The 16,813-nt window shown below is 39.3% G+C and overlaps 1 protein-coding gene across 3 annotated transcripts; it reads right to left on the minus strand.

Annotated features, from left to right (window-relative positions):
• Positions 1-6,707: 6,707 nt before the first annotated feature.
• On the minus strand, positions 6,708-12,680 carry LOC124180000 (pancreas transcription factor 1 subunit alpha). Of its 3 annotated transcripts, XM_046564946.1 has the most exons (4): positions 12,678-12,680; positions 10,557-11,720; positions 9,388-9,713; positions 6,708-8,078 (listed from the first exon to the last, which is right to left on the minus strand). In XM_046564946.1, the coding sequence occupies exons 2-4, from the start codon at positions 10,826-10,828 to the stop codon at positions 7,876-7,878; spliced, it is 801 nt and encodes a 266-aa protein (XP_046420902.1). In that variant the 5' UTR covers positions 10,829-11,720; positions 12,678-12,680; the 3' UTR covers positions 6,708-7,875. The 3 variants fall into 3 exon arrangements, with proteins under 3 accessions (XP_046420902.1, XP_046420901.1, XP_046420903.1); XM_046564945.1 differs by lacking the exon at positions 12,678-12,680 and having other exon boundaries at positions 10,557-11,813; XM_046564947.1 differs by lacking the exon at positions 12,678-12,680 and having other exon boundaries at positions 6,708-8,082; positions 10,557-11,810.
• Between the last annotated feature and the right edge of the window lie 4,133 nt (positions 12,681-16,813).

Consider the following 16,813-nt stretch of genomic DNA (forward strand, 5'->3'; position numbering starts at 1 on the left):
CAAAAAGTAGTACAATTTTTTGCTCTTTCAAACGAGTGATAAAAGTGCAGAACAGATTTCTAATTGTATAGATTATGATAAACAAACAGTGCGGTCTTGAATGAAAAATAGTATAAGAATTTCTACAATACCTTGTAATACTAAGTACGACTTTTCATAATGGGCTAAAGAGAAAAGAAAGATAAAAATTGTAAACAGAAAGTGGGAAATAAGAAAAATCGAGAGAATAACAATTTTCACCGAATCGCCGTATTTTTATATAGGCTAGAGTAAAAAAAAAAAGAAAAAAAAATACAACAAAACAATGATATTTTCTCACAGTAATCGTGCCAAATTTTTCTATCTTATTACATTTAATTGATTAATGAATTAATCGGTAGGCATGTATAAAAATAATTAAAAAGAAGAGAAAAAAAGAAATATACCAAAATTAGGTTTTGATATAAAAATACCAAGCTGAGAATTATCAGCTGTATTCACAGTTATAACACAATGTCATCGAGCATGTATTTATTTATTACAATATATAATAATACCCGCATGTCATTTTGTAATGTGTAACCCATAGGTGTTCAACAACTAAGCAGCTACTTAATGCCCGTTCATTCGCAGAAATAATCTAACAATTGTGGCTATGAATTTTCGGTGAAAGTCTGTGTAATGAAATCAAAGTATGAAGAATTGATTCATGATGTATCCTTCAGATATTCAGAACATGCTAGGAAAAGAAATTGTTCCATTTTACCATGTATTACCATTCGCCCGATACTAACTAACAATAAGCTCTTGCACTTGTCAACACACGGATCAATTCTCGATTCTGTGAATGAATTGTAATCTTAATAGAAAAAAACAAATTCAAGTTATTTTCGATGAATGCCGACGCTATACGCTTATTGTATAGTGTATATCAGTGAAACACTACATTGCATTGTACCATATTCAGTAGCAGAGGAAAAACAAATATTATAATATTCTAATATAGACGAAGTAAAACGCTAGTTTTATTTTATGTATAAAGTATAAATCGTATAGAGCAGACCAAAACTCTTTTTAATTCCGTTACTGCGCGCCGGTCTGAATTAATTTGTGCATGTTAAGAATTATTGAACAAAATATTGGAAAACCAAGTGACTTATTCTGTTTCGTTGTCTACTGGTGGATATTTATTCAATAATAATTACTAGAAAACACAAATATTATGAATTTTGGCCTCCTCGTATACATAATAATTAATAATTATTATTCTGTAATAAAAACATGAAATGCCATATGTGTTTCCAAGGAAAATTTTTTTAATAAAGTCTGATTGTTTTTTAACTTGTAACAAACTATGGTTATCGCAATTATTAACCACATTCCAAGACAACAACGATATGGTACATCAGAAAACTAAGTTTATCGCGCTTTTCACCTGCGTCAAACTAGAAACTTCCAAATTAACAAAGCAAGGAGGCTGGTGTGCGCTGCTCCTTGTTGCATGCAACTCGTAGATCACGGCAATCTCTATGTGTGCATATTTCCAGGGTACTTGGAGGAACCACACAGATTTTAATCGAAATGCACGTGAAGTCGGAACAATGTGAAACACGGATAAGATCGTTGCTATCCAGAAATGTAGGTACAACTTAAATACATATATAAATACATACGTGTATGTGGACATAATAGGATTTAAAATTGAATTCTAACGCGTTATCTGCCGCTCGCTAGAGAGATTTTACGCTGAATTCACCGCAGTTGATCCTGTGATCTTATCAAATTCTATACCTAAACAAATTTGATCCCCTTATTGCGATAAAAATGAACGGATCTCTCCGCGATGTGAGTGCAACGACGGTCGCTTTAAAAATTAGCCTGTAAAAATTACCGGTATGCGTTTTTTCACTAATAAAAATTTGTACGGTCGCATGACTTACTTACAAAAGAAATCCGATCATCATCGAAGATGCAGATTGGCAGTAAAAGAAAAATTTGAAATATTCTAAATCGAAACGTTCGGCCAGTCAATCATTTCCAATTCAATACAGCGCGTGGTGTTGAGTTTGAAATGCGGTCCAGGTTTGGTACCGAAAAAAGCGGTAGCCACCCTCCTTCTTGCGGAGGAGATAATCGTTTCGATCCGAAGCCCTTAATAATTGCATTATAACGAACCTTGGGTTCTCTAAGCCACAAGCGCCAAAGCGTGTTTGCACTATTCAAGTGGGGTGGACTTTGGGACCCCTGTGGTGCAGCTGCCCAGGTATTTGCGTGCCCTAATTTTTACCTTTTTTAGGGTCCTTTTCAAAGAGGGGGACCGTCTCTTGCTCAGTTCATGTTTCGTGCGTTAAGCCATCATACCGGCTCTCCGCACCCTCAAACTTTCAATTATTATATAGATGCATTTATTTCGAAATTCAATCCTTTTCTTTTTCCTAGCGACAGAAATAGTTTTGATTTAAGCGTACTAAATTCGTACGATAAATATAAATGTTTTTATTTATATTAATAATAAATATTTTTCTTTTCTGAAAATTTACATGAAAAATTTTCAGACGACCACATCAGTGTGTTACGGGGCCGATGATTGTAATCACGACGAGCGGCTATCAATGACCTCCTCCACACCCAGCGGTCATGTTATTACGGCCTGTTTTTGGTAAATAAATAAATATAAATAGAAGAAAATGAGAGGAACTTGTATCGAGGAATTGAATGTTTGAGTATATTATAATTTATTTATTGCAAAAGATGTTGAGAGTAAATGAGAAGATGTAAAGGAGGAAATAGGGAACAGAGGTGAATTTAGATTTTCGATGAATAAAAGATAACTTGAGAGTGAGAATATATGGGAGAAGGATTCAAAGGACTGGTTAGTTGCATAGGAGTAGTGGAAGTATTCTGCTGATCCTGTATAGGAACCGAGGCAGTGAAGTGATGATAAGAAGACGATGCAGGGTTATATATTAGCTGTAAGAGTATGGGAAAGACTGTAAGATCTAGCGGACGTAACAAGTGGGAAGTAGTAAACAAAAAACATAAAAATTTCAAAAAAATAATGTACCCACAATAATGAGTATATTTTGATAATTTTTTATTTCTCACTTCGCTGCGATGTTCCGCAAAATTTTTGCGCGTGAATGTAACGGTGTAAATCACCGGTCTCGCAGCTATTATTCCTAGGCTTTCTATTATCCCCCATTATTCCTACGCGGTGAGAATTAATACTTTATTTGTACGTCACTCCAGCTGCGAGGATCAGCACAAGTGGCTCGATGCAACACCCCGAGTGATCTATTTCCCTCTCTCTTTTCCTCTCTCTCTCTCTCTATCTCGGTTTTACTCCCTTCCCCTCAGAACTACCCCTACACAAGTTGCCATGCAGGCGAAATGTAACGCGGTGCATTGGCTCCCCAAAGTGCCGACAACGGGGTGTCGAGTGCGTTTGCGCATCTATGCACACACTCGCAGGTATCGCAGGCGTATATAATATGTCCCTTAACGCACTCACACACACCGTCATCTAGACGGCTACGGGTCCATGCTTCGCTAATTTTTCAGGCATTATATCGGACGTATCAGAACGTCGTCACGCCGTCGGAGCCGATTAAACCGACCCTCGGACTTTCCTATCCACGACCGTGCAACCCTTGAATTTCAATTTACACGCCTCCGGCGTCGTGACACCCTGACAACTGTATTTTTTCGCGCATGCATTTGCCAAAAATAGATTAGACGGAGATCCAATGTTCGACAATCTTGCAGACACTCCGTTCAAGTTGTTCCGTCTGTTCAGAATAATGCAATACGCTTTTGAACCGAATCCTATTTCATTACAAAAAAATTATTAGTTGCTTTGATAGCACACGAAGAAAGAAATCCTGGTAACTGTTTGAATTGCGTGTGGTTTAAACTTCCGTTTTGAAAACGCTTGTCAAGGTTTAAACGGACGAACCTAACTCTGACAGTTTTTCCAACGAACATTTGAAAGAACCGTAGGATTTTAAACCAATAATATAAAATTCTCCAATTATTTTCAAGGAACGTTAATTCCAAGCATTTTTTTCTTTACCCACACCAAGTTATGAACAAGGCAAACTGAATCGATTCGTTCCTGCATATCCTTGCAAGGACGCGATTTCGCATTACAGAAATTAAAAACTACCCTTCAATGAGGCAATAATATGGGGGAAAAAAAATATACCGTCATTTATTTATTCCGCGACATCCTGACACGTGCAGTTTGAATTCCGACCGATGACGGGCAGCCGGTAAAATTTAGCGGTGGTCACAAGTTCATCGTAAAACGCTTACGCAAACCCAACCCACAAGGTCCTGAGCTACAGCTAGAGTACGAGCGATAGTGTACGAGATAAAACGCGACCGGGAATGGCCCTCGAGGCGTGACCGGGGCGCTCTATCAGCTGTGGAAACAACGTTGTTTATATACATCGGTACACAATGAGGTGTAATTGAATCCATATTCCACGGTTTCCATATGGATAGAGACCCCCGGTGCCCCTTGGCCCTTGCTCTCGCGCCCTTATACGCGCCCCTCGGGGATCCCCATTCAATGATCGCGGTGCCACACTTAACGGTACGAATTGAGGGTGGTGACTCCAACGGACGTAGTGGTATAATAGTAGTCGCGGTAGTTAAGTTCACCCGATTTGTGGACAATTAGGGACAATTTTGTGCCACTGGAGGGAATAATATGGGGTGCAAAGCGCAGCGGCAGCGGCGGCGGCGGTAATTTGCCGAATTGAAACGTTGTAACATTTTCGTACCCCGTGATGATAGATTGAAATACAATCTAGCTGTAATCTGCCGACAGTTTTCTATGAAAGTATCGGTGGAACGCCAGAACATAGGCAACTGTGGTTGCGCTCTTGATATGTATGAGAATGCGAGATGCAGCATCGGTTGCATACCTGCTGGCGTTGAGTGAACATTTTCACAGAAAACTTCCGGTATAAAAAAGCAAGCTGTAACGGTTGGTGAATGGTTTGGCCGTGCATCCAATTTTCCAAAAAATTTTCCAATAAGAAATATGCACGAATAGTATATCATAATTCGCGTGACGTGATATTTTTGTAGTTTTTCAAAGTCTCTATACGTCTCCCTCTGTGTGTCGTTCTGTGGACTAGAAAACCGGTATAAGAAACTTGATAAGGAATGATATGAAGTAATCGAATCAGGAAGTCATCACATTATCTTTTGTCTAGAGGTTTAAGAACAGTTTGGACGATTGTCAGCGAAATTTTTAGGTGTTCCAACTGTAAATACCTTCAAGAATAACTGTTATACGAAGAAGAATTAGAAATCCGTAGAATTTTATTTTTATTCAACAAATTCACAATCAAATACGTCTCAAATTTTTTGATCAACGATCTCCTATTATTATATATATGCGCGTCTTTTGAACTTATATCTCGATGAAAAGAAAAATTCAAGAGTTTATGAAATTTCTCTCAGGAAATTCGCATTTTACAGAAAAAACAATACTTCAGGAAGTAATGATTTTGGTATCAGTTTATATCCTGTTACATGCACATTACACATTATCGCAATATCCGTTTAGTGCGCTTTATACTCTTCTATGCATCTAATCGTTTATACAAATAATATAGAACCTACACTGTCAAGAGTTACGCATGACGCGGCAGGTGCTTTGAAACACCTGTATCAACTACCTCGGATTATCTTACCTATAACATATACTATTGTAAGTATATACACATTGCTATATCACACAGATAGTGTTATAAATATATCAACTACTGGCCTTCGTATTTAAAAAAAAATACCTAAAGATAACGCGCTTTTCTCAAGGACTGACTAAACAATTTCATAATAACATATAATTCGCGTACAATTTGTAATACTTCCGATTGATATTATAATTGCAACAGTTGAACCCACCTGGATCTTTAACGGATGGAAGAAAATAATTAAGACGTGTAGTATAGGTATACCTGTATCGCGTTTATAGCCTGGAAATTTTCACACTGAATATTTCATACGGCTGGCGAAAATTGGTGCTAAATTATCGCGTGCAATTGTAAGAATTATCAACGTATGGCCGAATTATATACCTCGGGTGTCTAAAGATTCAACGGTAAATTTCTGCGTCTCTCTTATCCGTGAACACTCTCCCTTTCCCTCGATCCTTCTCTTTCTAGTCACCCCTGTATATTCGCGAGGCGTGGGAAGATCCACAGCCGTCGGCGCCATTCTGTAGCGTCGCGACGCCGCGGTATCGACGTACCGCCCACACCAACACAATCCAACTTTGTTATAAATTTGGTACAGTATCTGTTGGGATCGAACAGGTGTTCGGCCATCTTGTCTTTCCCAGGGCGAAATGCTCTAGAAAGTACTAAAGCCTAAGGATCGTCGCTGCTTGGATATGTCAGTGTCCCTGATATTTCCCCATGAGTATTGTACGTGTCTTATCACCCAGTAATGTTCTCATCGCACGTTAGTTGCATTAAAAAAATTAAAATCAGCTCAAAAAACGCGGTGCAACTGTATTTTTCGAATTCCAAAACTTGCCACTGACCGTTCAATATTCACGAATTAAACTACTACATTCGCTGTTTTTCATTCAATTGAAAATACATTACGTGAAAAGACTTTCATTGTGTAAATAATACCGTGCAATATTCCTTCATTCTTTGCGTCAATTTTGTTGATTATTGGGCGATGATATAAATTATAACTCGTCGTGATTATAAGATTATTTTTATTTTTGTTTGTTTTTTCAATCTTCTATTTATATGTTTATACATGTATGTATAAGTAGGTACCGCTGCTTAAAAACGATTGACTAGAATTAGTATACACGTATAATACAGGTTAAATATACAATAGGTCACACGGTATATCAAATAACCATATAATGGCTATTTGAGACAGTCGATATGTATAGTTAATCGCGTTTTTGAGCTTTCTTCTTCACGTTGATTCTAATACGTACGAGGATTGAGTGTAACCTCCGTTTCAACCAATTGTCATATAGTACATGTTATGACTAAATCTTACCTAAGCCATAACAATTTTATCTCGCCCCTGTTGACGAGAAAAAAATTTAAAAAGTATCTCCTGTAATATAGTTTACATAATTTACAACCATCGGACAGTTGATCAAGCAATCAATTGATCGAGAACATTTTTATAACGTTATATATAATTGAAGATTTGAAAATAATAATAACGAAACCACATTTTGTTTTTTAATATAAATTAATAATTTTATTTCTCATTTCTCATGTTCCAAGTCACTTGCCGGAATGATTGAATATAGTTTTGGTTATTTAAACCCGCGTAACTGAGAAACTGCGAACTATATATTTACGTTTATATGGTATGTATATTATTCCGCAAAAATCATTTATTATAGGAGTGTAAAAGTCGACTATTATCCACAAATATCTATCGCTAATATACGATTTACGACTAGATAATATACAGTTAAGCTTAAACACTAAATAACATTTTGACTAGATCGATTTATAATGCTCCGCAACGTATTAGTTCATTCTCAAAATTGCATCAGATTTGAACGGCAAAATCATTCACACGTAATTCCTTAGAAATTCAATATTTTTCGATTAAACTATAACATGATATATTTACCCGCGGTGTTTTATTCCTCACATCCCAACACCGACAATGTTTTTATACGGTGTTCCGAACACTTGCGGTTCAAAAACCACTATCGATTTTTATTATGTTAATCTTTGGATTATGTCTCACCTACATTCGGGTAATATCACTATTTGAAAGTCTCTGGTACATATCCCTTTCGCATTGATTTTCGCAAAACCCGCGAAAGCAAAAGTTTCTTTTTACCTTTCGACTTCTTGTCCTCTGCATATCTAAAGACGTCTCGATTTACGCCCGGAGAGGTTGAACGACGCTATTTTCGACAATTTCACTCAACGAAGGTGTTCCCACCACCGTGTCCGACGCCCCCAACGCTCTTGTTAGCTCGAGGATCTTCCGGCGTCCAGACTTTCGCGTACATCGTACCATTTGGTGAAATGTCAGATTTTCTGGACCATGATAGTGAGTGTGAGAGAAACGGGTTACCACCGCTACCTGAAACAGGTCTCGTTCCATAAAACACTGAAATAAATAACTGCATGGATGTATACAATGTACATTTGGGGACGATGAATTTGAAACGGTTAATTTTTTACACTAGACAGTTATGTTGGCAACACTGAGAAACCTACAGCGCCACGGTCGGCCGAGCGCGAACAAACTCAATCTCAATAAACGTAACATAACCGATGATAGTTGAATCTAACCTTAGAATACGTGTCAATATAACAAGTCATTATCTCTGTGGAATTCTAAGGTTTTATTTCTAACCTTAGAATACGTGTCAATCTAACAAGTCATTATCCCTGTGAAATTCTAAGGTTAGATTCGACGGGCATAGGTTATTCTACGTTTATCGAAATTGAGTTTGTTTCGCGCTCGGCCGACTGTGGCGCTGTAGGTTTCTCTGTGTTGCCAACATAACTGTCTAGTGTAAAAAATTAGCCGTTTCAGATTCATTGTCCCCAAGTGTGCATACGTCTCATTGCCATGCGTATATACGTACATTAACTAATCATTTGCAAGTTAAAATTTGGAAAATCTAAACTGGACATCCAAACCACGAAACAAAAACATAGATTCCATTGTTGAAGCCGCAGCTCATGTGCAGTTTTTTCGACTTCTATCTATGTTCCAATTGGCATTACAATCGGTTTGATGATCAGCTAATTATATAAACTAGAAAACCTATGCGAAGGCGAATTATACCTAGTTCATTTACGATGGGAATGCTACTGTTTACATTCAAACTTACATACAATCAAACGAGGGTGTGTAGGACAATTAAAACTTGTTACTATTTTATTTTTCTTTCTTGTTTGAATTTCGTAATGAGGCAGAAGGGATGACAGCCAACGACGTCGCACACCTGTCCGAGGGTGCAACGGTACACAGCGGATAGGTGAAGAGGGGCGGTGGTACGCGTGATTATGATAAACGAGCAGTATTGCGACAATTACAGACCGGAAATACAAACACCGCTCCGAACTAGGAACGTTTCACGGGGGGCCTTATGGATATTTGACAATTATGCATAACTAGAGGTTCCATGTTTGCCACCTCTCCGAGTGTCAAAACCCACAATGAACATCGTGATTTATACTATACGATGCGTGATTGATGTCTATTGAAGAAAGAGCTAGAAAATTACGACATATAACGTGCATGCACGTTATCAAGGTAAAGCTGCGGTGAATAAAAAATTCGAATGAAATTTATCGGTATAGCTTTTTTGTATAGCGCCTGAAAATCTGCAAAGCAATTACCGGAGTCATAATATTCTTATATCGATAAACTTACCGCGGACTATGATTTTCTTCGAATCGTCGCGACCGGAACATCGTGACAAGCTTCCACCGGTGAGAGGATCGTTGCCCTTATCGGCCCGGACGAGTTCGTTGAGGAAATTGATGTACCCGATGGCGAGCTTCAGCGTGTCAACTTTAGAGAGCCGTTTTTCGTACGGCAGAGTTGGTATGTGGGCTCTGAGACCCTCGAAGGCGTCGTTTATGCTCTGCATTCGCCGTCGTTCTCGAAGATTAGCTGCTTGCCGTTGCTGAACCGCTTGCCGAGGACATTTTCCGCCAGAAGACGATCCTCCCGATCGCCGATTCCGACCGTTTCGTCTGCAGGACAATCGGACGATCGAATTTGCGTAAATCGAATTGTGCAATTGGGAAAGAATGCGGATTGATGGCTGTAAAACAATATGGCGTCGAGAACTGGTCTATCAGCGGATGTTTTAGGTCAATTATATACAAGTAGAAAAGTAGAGACAACTCAGTGCAAGCTGAGAGGCTTCAGTTTTTTCACACGGAATTAATATACCGCAAGAAATGAAACGCGAGACATCTTTTAAAATTAAATATGGCAAGGTTGAAGCAATCCATTTCTTTGCCACCAGATGTTGCAACACCACATTTTCATTCCCGATTTATTGTTCAAGAACTGTACGCACTTTGTACGGCGAGGATGCTACAACAGATTTGAATCGAGTAACTGAAGCGTCAATGACTTTTTTCCATTTTCATGCATTGCGAAGTCTCACGGCAATCATAATGATGCTTTAATCGACTGTCGAGTATCAGCGTATCGAAATTTGACAAACATGGACAGACTTCACCCTCTCAACGCAATAGACTCGGCAATTGAGGAGCTCTGGGCTCGTTTGAACAGCTTGCGATAAGAGGTGATAAATAGACCAGTTTATCCAAGCGTACTCACCGTATGTTCACTTACGCGGGTATTTAAACAAAAAAAAAAGGATGCAAAGGAATGCGTTCGCGATATTTTGAAACGAATTAAAAATCTACACAATTCGATATTATTATTGTTATTATGATTACTTATTATTTAAAAAAAAAAAATTTGTAGAATGCGATAAAAAAATCTAATGACGTATATGTATATTGTGATTAATAAAAAAAAAATTGAAATGTAAGTAGGTACACAATTATGTATTTACTGACTCTCGAGTGTGATTCTCCTGGTCACTGCTATACGCGCTCTCGTTGTCGCTGCTGTTTTCGTCGTACAGATACAAATCGCTGCCACTCGTGCTACCCGTGCTTCCAGGTGGATGTGAAGGCATCTGGGGAGGAATCGGGAGCAAGCTCGCCGTCGTTGGAGGTCCGCAGTGCGGCGGCAACGAGGGTATCGCAGGATTACCAAGGAAGCTGTGAGCTTCGTACATGTATTGTCTGTTCATCATGTCCAGATCGAGGTTGTCAATGGAATACATTTTGCCGCGTTTTATTACTTACTAGTCGCCGATTTCAATCTCACACATTCCCGAGTCGACCTACGTGCTAGTTCAAACGATCGCGATTTGAATTTCGAATTAACGTTCTTCGAACTGCGTTCGAAGGCTCATGATCGTTGAAAATTCACTCCGCCACTTTGTTTCTTCTTTACTGAAATAATCTAGGGCAGAGACAATATTTGGTACATTTTGACGGTTTGGATCGAGAAGAGCTGGCCTTAACATTTCTTCGCACATTCTATTGGAAGGTCCTATTTTAACAACGACGATATCGGCTCGTACACTGCCGCTATATCAAGGACTTGAAATCTCCCAGAAACCTCCATTCCAACAACGGTATTTTTCAATTGCCGTGTGCGGTACACATGCTCCGGAGGAATTTCTACACCCTCTCTTCGCTATCGCAAAGGGGGGAAAAAGACACGCGTCGGCGACACGCGTCAGCGATCGGTTCTCCAAACAATCCTTTAAACGTCGACGCGTGTCGGCCACGCGTCTACCGAACCTTCGTCCCAGGCTACAGGTGTGACAAAAATTAACAAAACACCCACTGTCTGCAGTTGCAACACCCGATCTCAGATTTTCCTCACTTCGTCACCTAGTCGGATGCTCTTGCTGCAGGTAATGCACAAACCGAAAAGCGCATTTTCACTCAGTTCGCACTTCTTATTCTACACACTTCATTTTGTAGTAACATCAAAAAAACCACAAGATATCATATTTTTTAACCCTCTCTTTGTTCCGTTCTCTGCCTAGATTTCTTTATTCTTTTTGTTGTTTTGACTTCATCGTAAGTCTCATCTGCATCACTTATTGTTCGAATACAAACCAATCATGCTTTTACGCCGATCTCAACGCCGGTTTAGGATCGCTTATATCCGATACACCGTGTTACAGGCGGGTCCCTCGGGAACGATACTGCACCTCGGTTATCCCTATCATACTGAGTCTCGATTCAAGTCTGGAAGCCATTCCCTGACGGTGAATCCCTGCGCGGTACGGTTTCGTCCAATCGGGGGTGTCGGAGGCGGCTCCGTTCAACTTGCCGACGAAGGGTGGAAGCAGGGGAACGCGGAAACACGCCGCCACGGCACCGCCTATCCATCGATCTGATAAGGGTCACGCTGAGAGGACGCATCCAGAGCTGGATAGACGTAGAATATTTCCTCCAAGACTTATTCCGCCACGCACTTTGTTTACGCACGAATGAATCGACTTGCGGCATCGATTCAGAGCTTTGATAACCTTGTGTTTACCCGTAAACGACGTAGTATCACAGTTGCATTTAAAGTCTGAATTGCAGATCGGATATACCTGTTCAGGGAAATCCTTCACGAATTTTCGACTTCGTCTCACACAAATGCTGCGTTTAGTTGAAAAACCTGATTGTTTTTTTCCTCAGTGTGACATTTTTAAATGAAAATGGAGAGACGTTATATTCTTTCTCGACAAAAGTGCAGTCCCAAAATTTTGATAATTGATTGCACAGATTCGTAGGAGAATGTATAAAGATGGTATGTAGTTGTTACCTCTTAGCATCAGTCAGGCGAAAATGAGATTTTCGAGTCACTTTTGTGTCGGAAAATAATTTCATAAATTTATCCCATAATTCAGCCACCTCAAAAACGACGATTTACCAAAATACAGTCAAATCGATGTAAAAACACATTTTTTTTTTCAAATGCCCACATATGTCTCACGACTTTTTTCTGCCCACACGTGTGTGACAGTCAGAGGGTTAAAGAAGAAAAGCAGAAAACTCATCTCGATCAATGAAGATTCTTTCGAAAAATATTATGCAGAATATCATAGAGAAAACAAAATAAACGAACTCCATTTCATCCTTATGTTGTCACGTTTTGATCGATTTATGAATCATTTTTACATGGAGTAAAAGCAGATCTTAGTAACACCCATAATTCAAGCGGCTGCAGCAATATTTTCGCCGTAGTTATTAGACACGTGATTAACTGATAAATATGTTATGGATCAGATTGCAGACTGCACGTTCTGCGGCTTGGGGTGCTACTATACGTACACATATACCGCGGTAATTACAGGTTGGAGTTCGGAGGCCAAATGTCGTCCCGGTGCTTAACCCGACCGCGTTGAACCAGCCATACATGCACGTGTCTCTCACGTGTCACTAATTTCCTGGCAATTGTATTTTAATCGTGATTTTGACTGCCGCAAATATAAACTGCGGCGTGCTGCCCTTTTATCGGTCACCCCTGAAGTCGGTACTCGTTAATTGGTTATTGTATTTTTGTCGCTCAAATTTGAAATTCGGAAAAAGAACAAAATGAGGTTTAGAGTAAATTTTTGAAACATGTGTCATATGAATAGTTTATTCGGTTGACGTCTAACAATAGTTTATGATTGTACGATTTCTGCAGGGCGGACTTTTATGCCGTCGACTTCTATAATTTACTGCACCACCTGGATAATCCATCTAGGACAAATCGATCCGATTTCATAATTCATTTTCAAGGGTAAAACAAATTGCTGTTACATGCAATTTCAGTTCGACCGTATAAGGAGGTATCTGTCTTCCATCCGTGCGCTATGAATCTTGTGCATGATATACCTACGAATGGATGACACGTAATAAATGACCGGCATCCTTTGACGACACCGACAAGCTAATAATAAACAAAGCCTCATCACAACTTGCCATGTGTTCGATCGCCCTCGTGGACTGCAAGGATCCTGAGGGTGTCCAGGGGTGCCAGGCTATTAAGTTGCTGTAATTAGTGGGAATAAAATATCGCTCTGGATACACAATCAAGTGTGCTGGGTTAAGGATACATGCATAGATATAACGTACGTGCATATCAACACGAACACACGTCTGTTGCAGGGGAAACATCAAATCGGAAATGAAATATGTTGGGAATAGCTCCCAGCAGGGAGCGAGGATCGAGGCTTCGTAGATTTGTGAGAACGAATTATCACGAACCTATAATGTGCGAGTAAAGCGGAATACCCGAAAGAATAATAAAAATAAAATTTGCACCTTGTATTCACTTTCCTTTTTGCAGTCGTTAAATGCAACGCCTGCTGCAATGGTAATCGTACCGTTGTTGGGCGGATTTCTGGCAGCCAATCACGTGCTTGTACGCAAATGGCAGACGTAATCCGCACTGAAAATAAAGGATTAGAATCTCTCCCTATTGTAGAGAGAGTTTTTCGTACAACGACGATTCAGAGATACGGCTATGAGCCATCCAAACAGTTAGGGACTGCGAGCCGGGGGATCAGAAATCCTTCACGTCTGCACGTGCTTCGATTGTTCTACAAACCAGCTACGCGTCGCCAAAGTCCAGGGCGAATATTATCTTTACATTTGACAGATTTACTCTAGTATTTACCTCCGTATTAATAAGCCTTCGGTCTCTTATTACATTATAACTTACACCGACCCATCGGTATCCCGAAAGTTTTCTGTGAAACTTGCCAATGAACGCCAGCACATAGGCAACCGGAGCTACATTTAGAACACGCAGGAATACGAAATGTAGCAGCAGTTGTCTATTTGCTGGCATTGAGCATAGAGTTTCATGTAAAACTCCAGACTCCAATAATACATGATTAAAATTAACAATATTACAAAATCACACTATACGCCAAGGATGCTAACTTTTTTTTATATCATCATCTTTCATCTTATACTTATCCGTAATGAATATTAATTCATTTACATAATTATACCTTAATGAAACTTTTCTGAACGCGGAATACAAGGAGGCTAATCAGTTCAGGTCCGAACAGCTCTTCTACATCATGAAAACTGTACGAACTGGTATGACGGCGTGTCAAATTGCAAATGGATGTTGTACACTCCTGCTAGGTATAAATTAATAGACACTTAATAAACCTGGAGCCCTTTACAACGTGTTGTTGAGGGTTTCAAGGGTACTGAGAGACCGAGGGTATCGAGGGCGTTGGGGTGAAAACCCCAGGTGCGGCTGGGTCCGGGATGCACCGTAGCTAATCGGCTCTTATTTCTCAAGTCTCGATCTACCGGGGTGGTAGATAAGTTGCCTGTCATTAGGCGTCTGATAAACCGTTCAAACCGTGCATGAAGCATGATTAGAACTTACATTAGCTAACCAAAAATCCATACTTTTTCACATATTTGACAGAGCATCGCAGGTTAACTATTTAATCAATTATTGTATTCGCAAGCTACGGAGATGATTCAAAACAGAAAATACTGTCCGTATAAATAAAAGCTTACAATTAGATGTCGACGCTTCATTTGAGATCGTTTGAAATTGGTTGAAGATCGTGCGGTTTCGTTCAATTTCACTCAACGATGGCTCATGTTAATCGGAAGGATACTCCATATGAATTCATTTTTTATCTTTGTATTTTAAGAAAAGCTTCATAGGTTTCAGATACAATTACTTCATAAATACTTAAGTTACAAATACCTTGTTGTAAAATTACTAAAGAGTATAGGTTTTCGGCTACCCAACCCTCTCAAACATAGAAAATACTTTCAATCAATAACTCTGTCCTATTCTATCTTTGGAATACTCGAAAAAAGTCCACCGAGGGGTAAATCACTGTCGAAATTGTTTACACTACCATCTCCATACACTTCCTTCTAACATTTCCTTGCAATATCTGCAAGGTCACGCCAAAAAATTTTAAATTCAGTTAATATTTTTAAAAATCTTGAGTAATCTTCAAAAATGTGGCAAAATTCTTCCTGCTACGTCTCCCATAATCTTCAAACATTTCTTTATATCACCTGCCCTTTGCACACCCAGTCTATTATTGTGATTCCTCCCTCGGGAAATGTATTTCACTAATTTGTTTATAATCAGAAGTTTACGTCATGTTTACCTTTAACGCATTAATTACTACGGTCTACGTACATTCTACAGATAAGTTTATTTCTGTGGATTTACTTTATTTCTGTCCCGCTTTACTTCGTCCATATTATATTATATACTATACATCAATCGTTGTTTTGCCATTACGCATATTTTCCTGTAACCCGCACCTGTCTAATGTATACTTGTACATCCGGTCACTGTCTGTCCTCGCATATCAATGTGTGCATTCCGACTTCCGGTTCGTGGGTTACCTCTACATGGGGGATGTACCCGAATCCCAAGTACATACGTCTGCTCGATGGGGGTGCTACGGGGCCCAACGGGGGGCGCGAACCCTAAACACTGCACGCTCCGACGCACCCGGGCCAAATGGCAAATCGATTTACCATCGCATTTTGTTATCCTCCCGGAATGATAGATAGATAGATCCAATGATCGTGCAGAATTTTCCGCTACCGTTTTACATGGGTGTTCTCTGAGCCGGATCTATCCCATGTCGCGGTGTTATTAATAAAATATTCAACACTCTCCTGAATATGAGCTAAGTCGGTTGAAATATCCCACATGAATATCGGATGCAAATACGTACAGTTAGGCGTCAGCTTCTACTATTACACCCGAAAGAATACGGTACGAAAATAATTATGCAGACCATTTCTTTGATGAATTTTAGGTAATTTCCGTCCTAGATCTGCGACTTCACTAGTGAATTATAACTTATGACTTCTTATGTGTTTGCGGTATAAAACGTTACGGTATTTTACAATTTTTATATTCATAATTTGATCATCGATCCATCTGTATACGAGTGCAACAGTTTTCTGCAATTATCGACTAGTCTACACAGCCTCTTGTAGAAATTCAATCGTAAGAAATTACCAAACATTGTTGCATAACCAGCTTAGACCCGTCAATCCGACTGGGTGACGTAAAATCTGTAGCGATTGGTTCATCTAAAAAAAATTACATCGACACTGTGTATGGGATGGTCGATATTTCATAAACACTTTCTGAATTGTCTAAGTTTTTCAAAAAGAAGGACCTTTGCAAATGTTTGATTAATGTCATCGACCGAACACTTATTGGTTTACGTGTTGAACGGCTTCCGCCGATAAAG

This window comes from Neodiprion fabricii, chromosome 4 (assembly GCF_021155785.1).
Source record: "Neodiprion fabricii isolate iyNeoFabr1 chromosome 4, iyNeoFabr1.1, whole genome shotgun sequence".
Classification (NCBI taxonomy): domain Eukaryota; kingdom Metazoa; phylum Arthropoda; class Insecta; order Hymenoptera; family Diprionidae; genus Neodiprion; species Neodiprion fabricii.

Excerpts from the sequence above, each read along its gene's own strand:
- LOC124180000 (XM_046564946.1), bottom strand. The coding sequence starts at position 10,828 with ATGTATTCCATTGACAACCTCGATCTGGACATGATGAACAGACAATAC. Across the intron at positions 9,714-10,556 it reads CAGGAGAATCACACTCGAGA|ACGAAACGGTCGGAATCGGC; the intron begins GTCAGTAAATAC and ends ATTGTCCTGCAG. Across the intron at positions 8,079-9,387 it reads GAAGAAAATCATAGTCCGCG|CGGTGGTAACCCGTTTCTCT; the intron begins GTAAGTTTATCG and ends TGTTTCAGGTAG.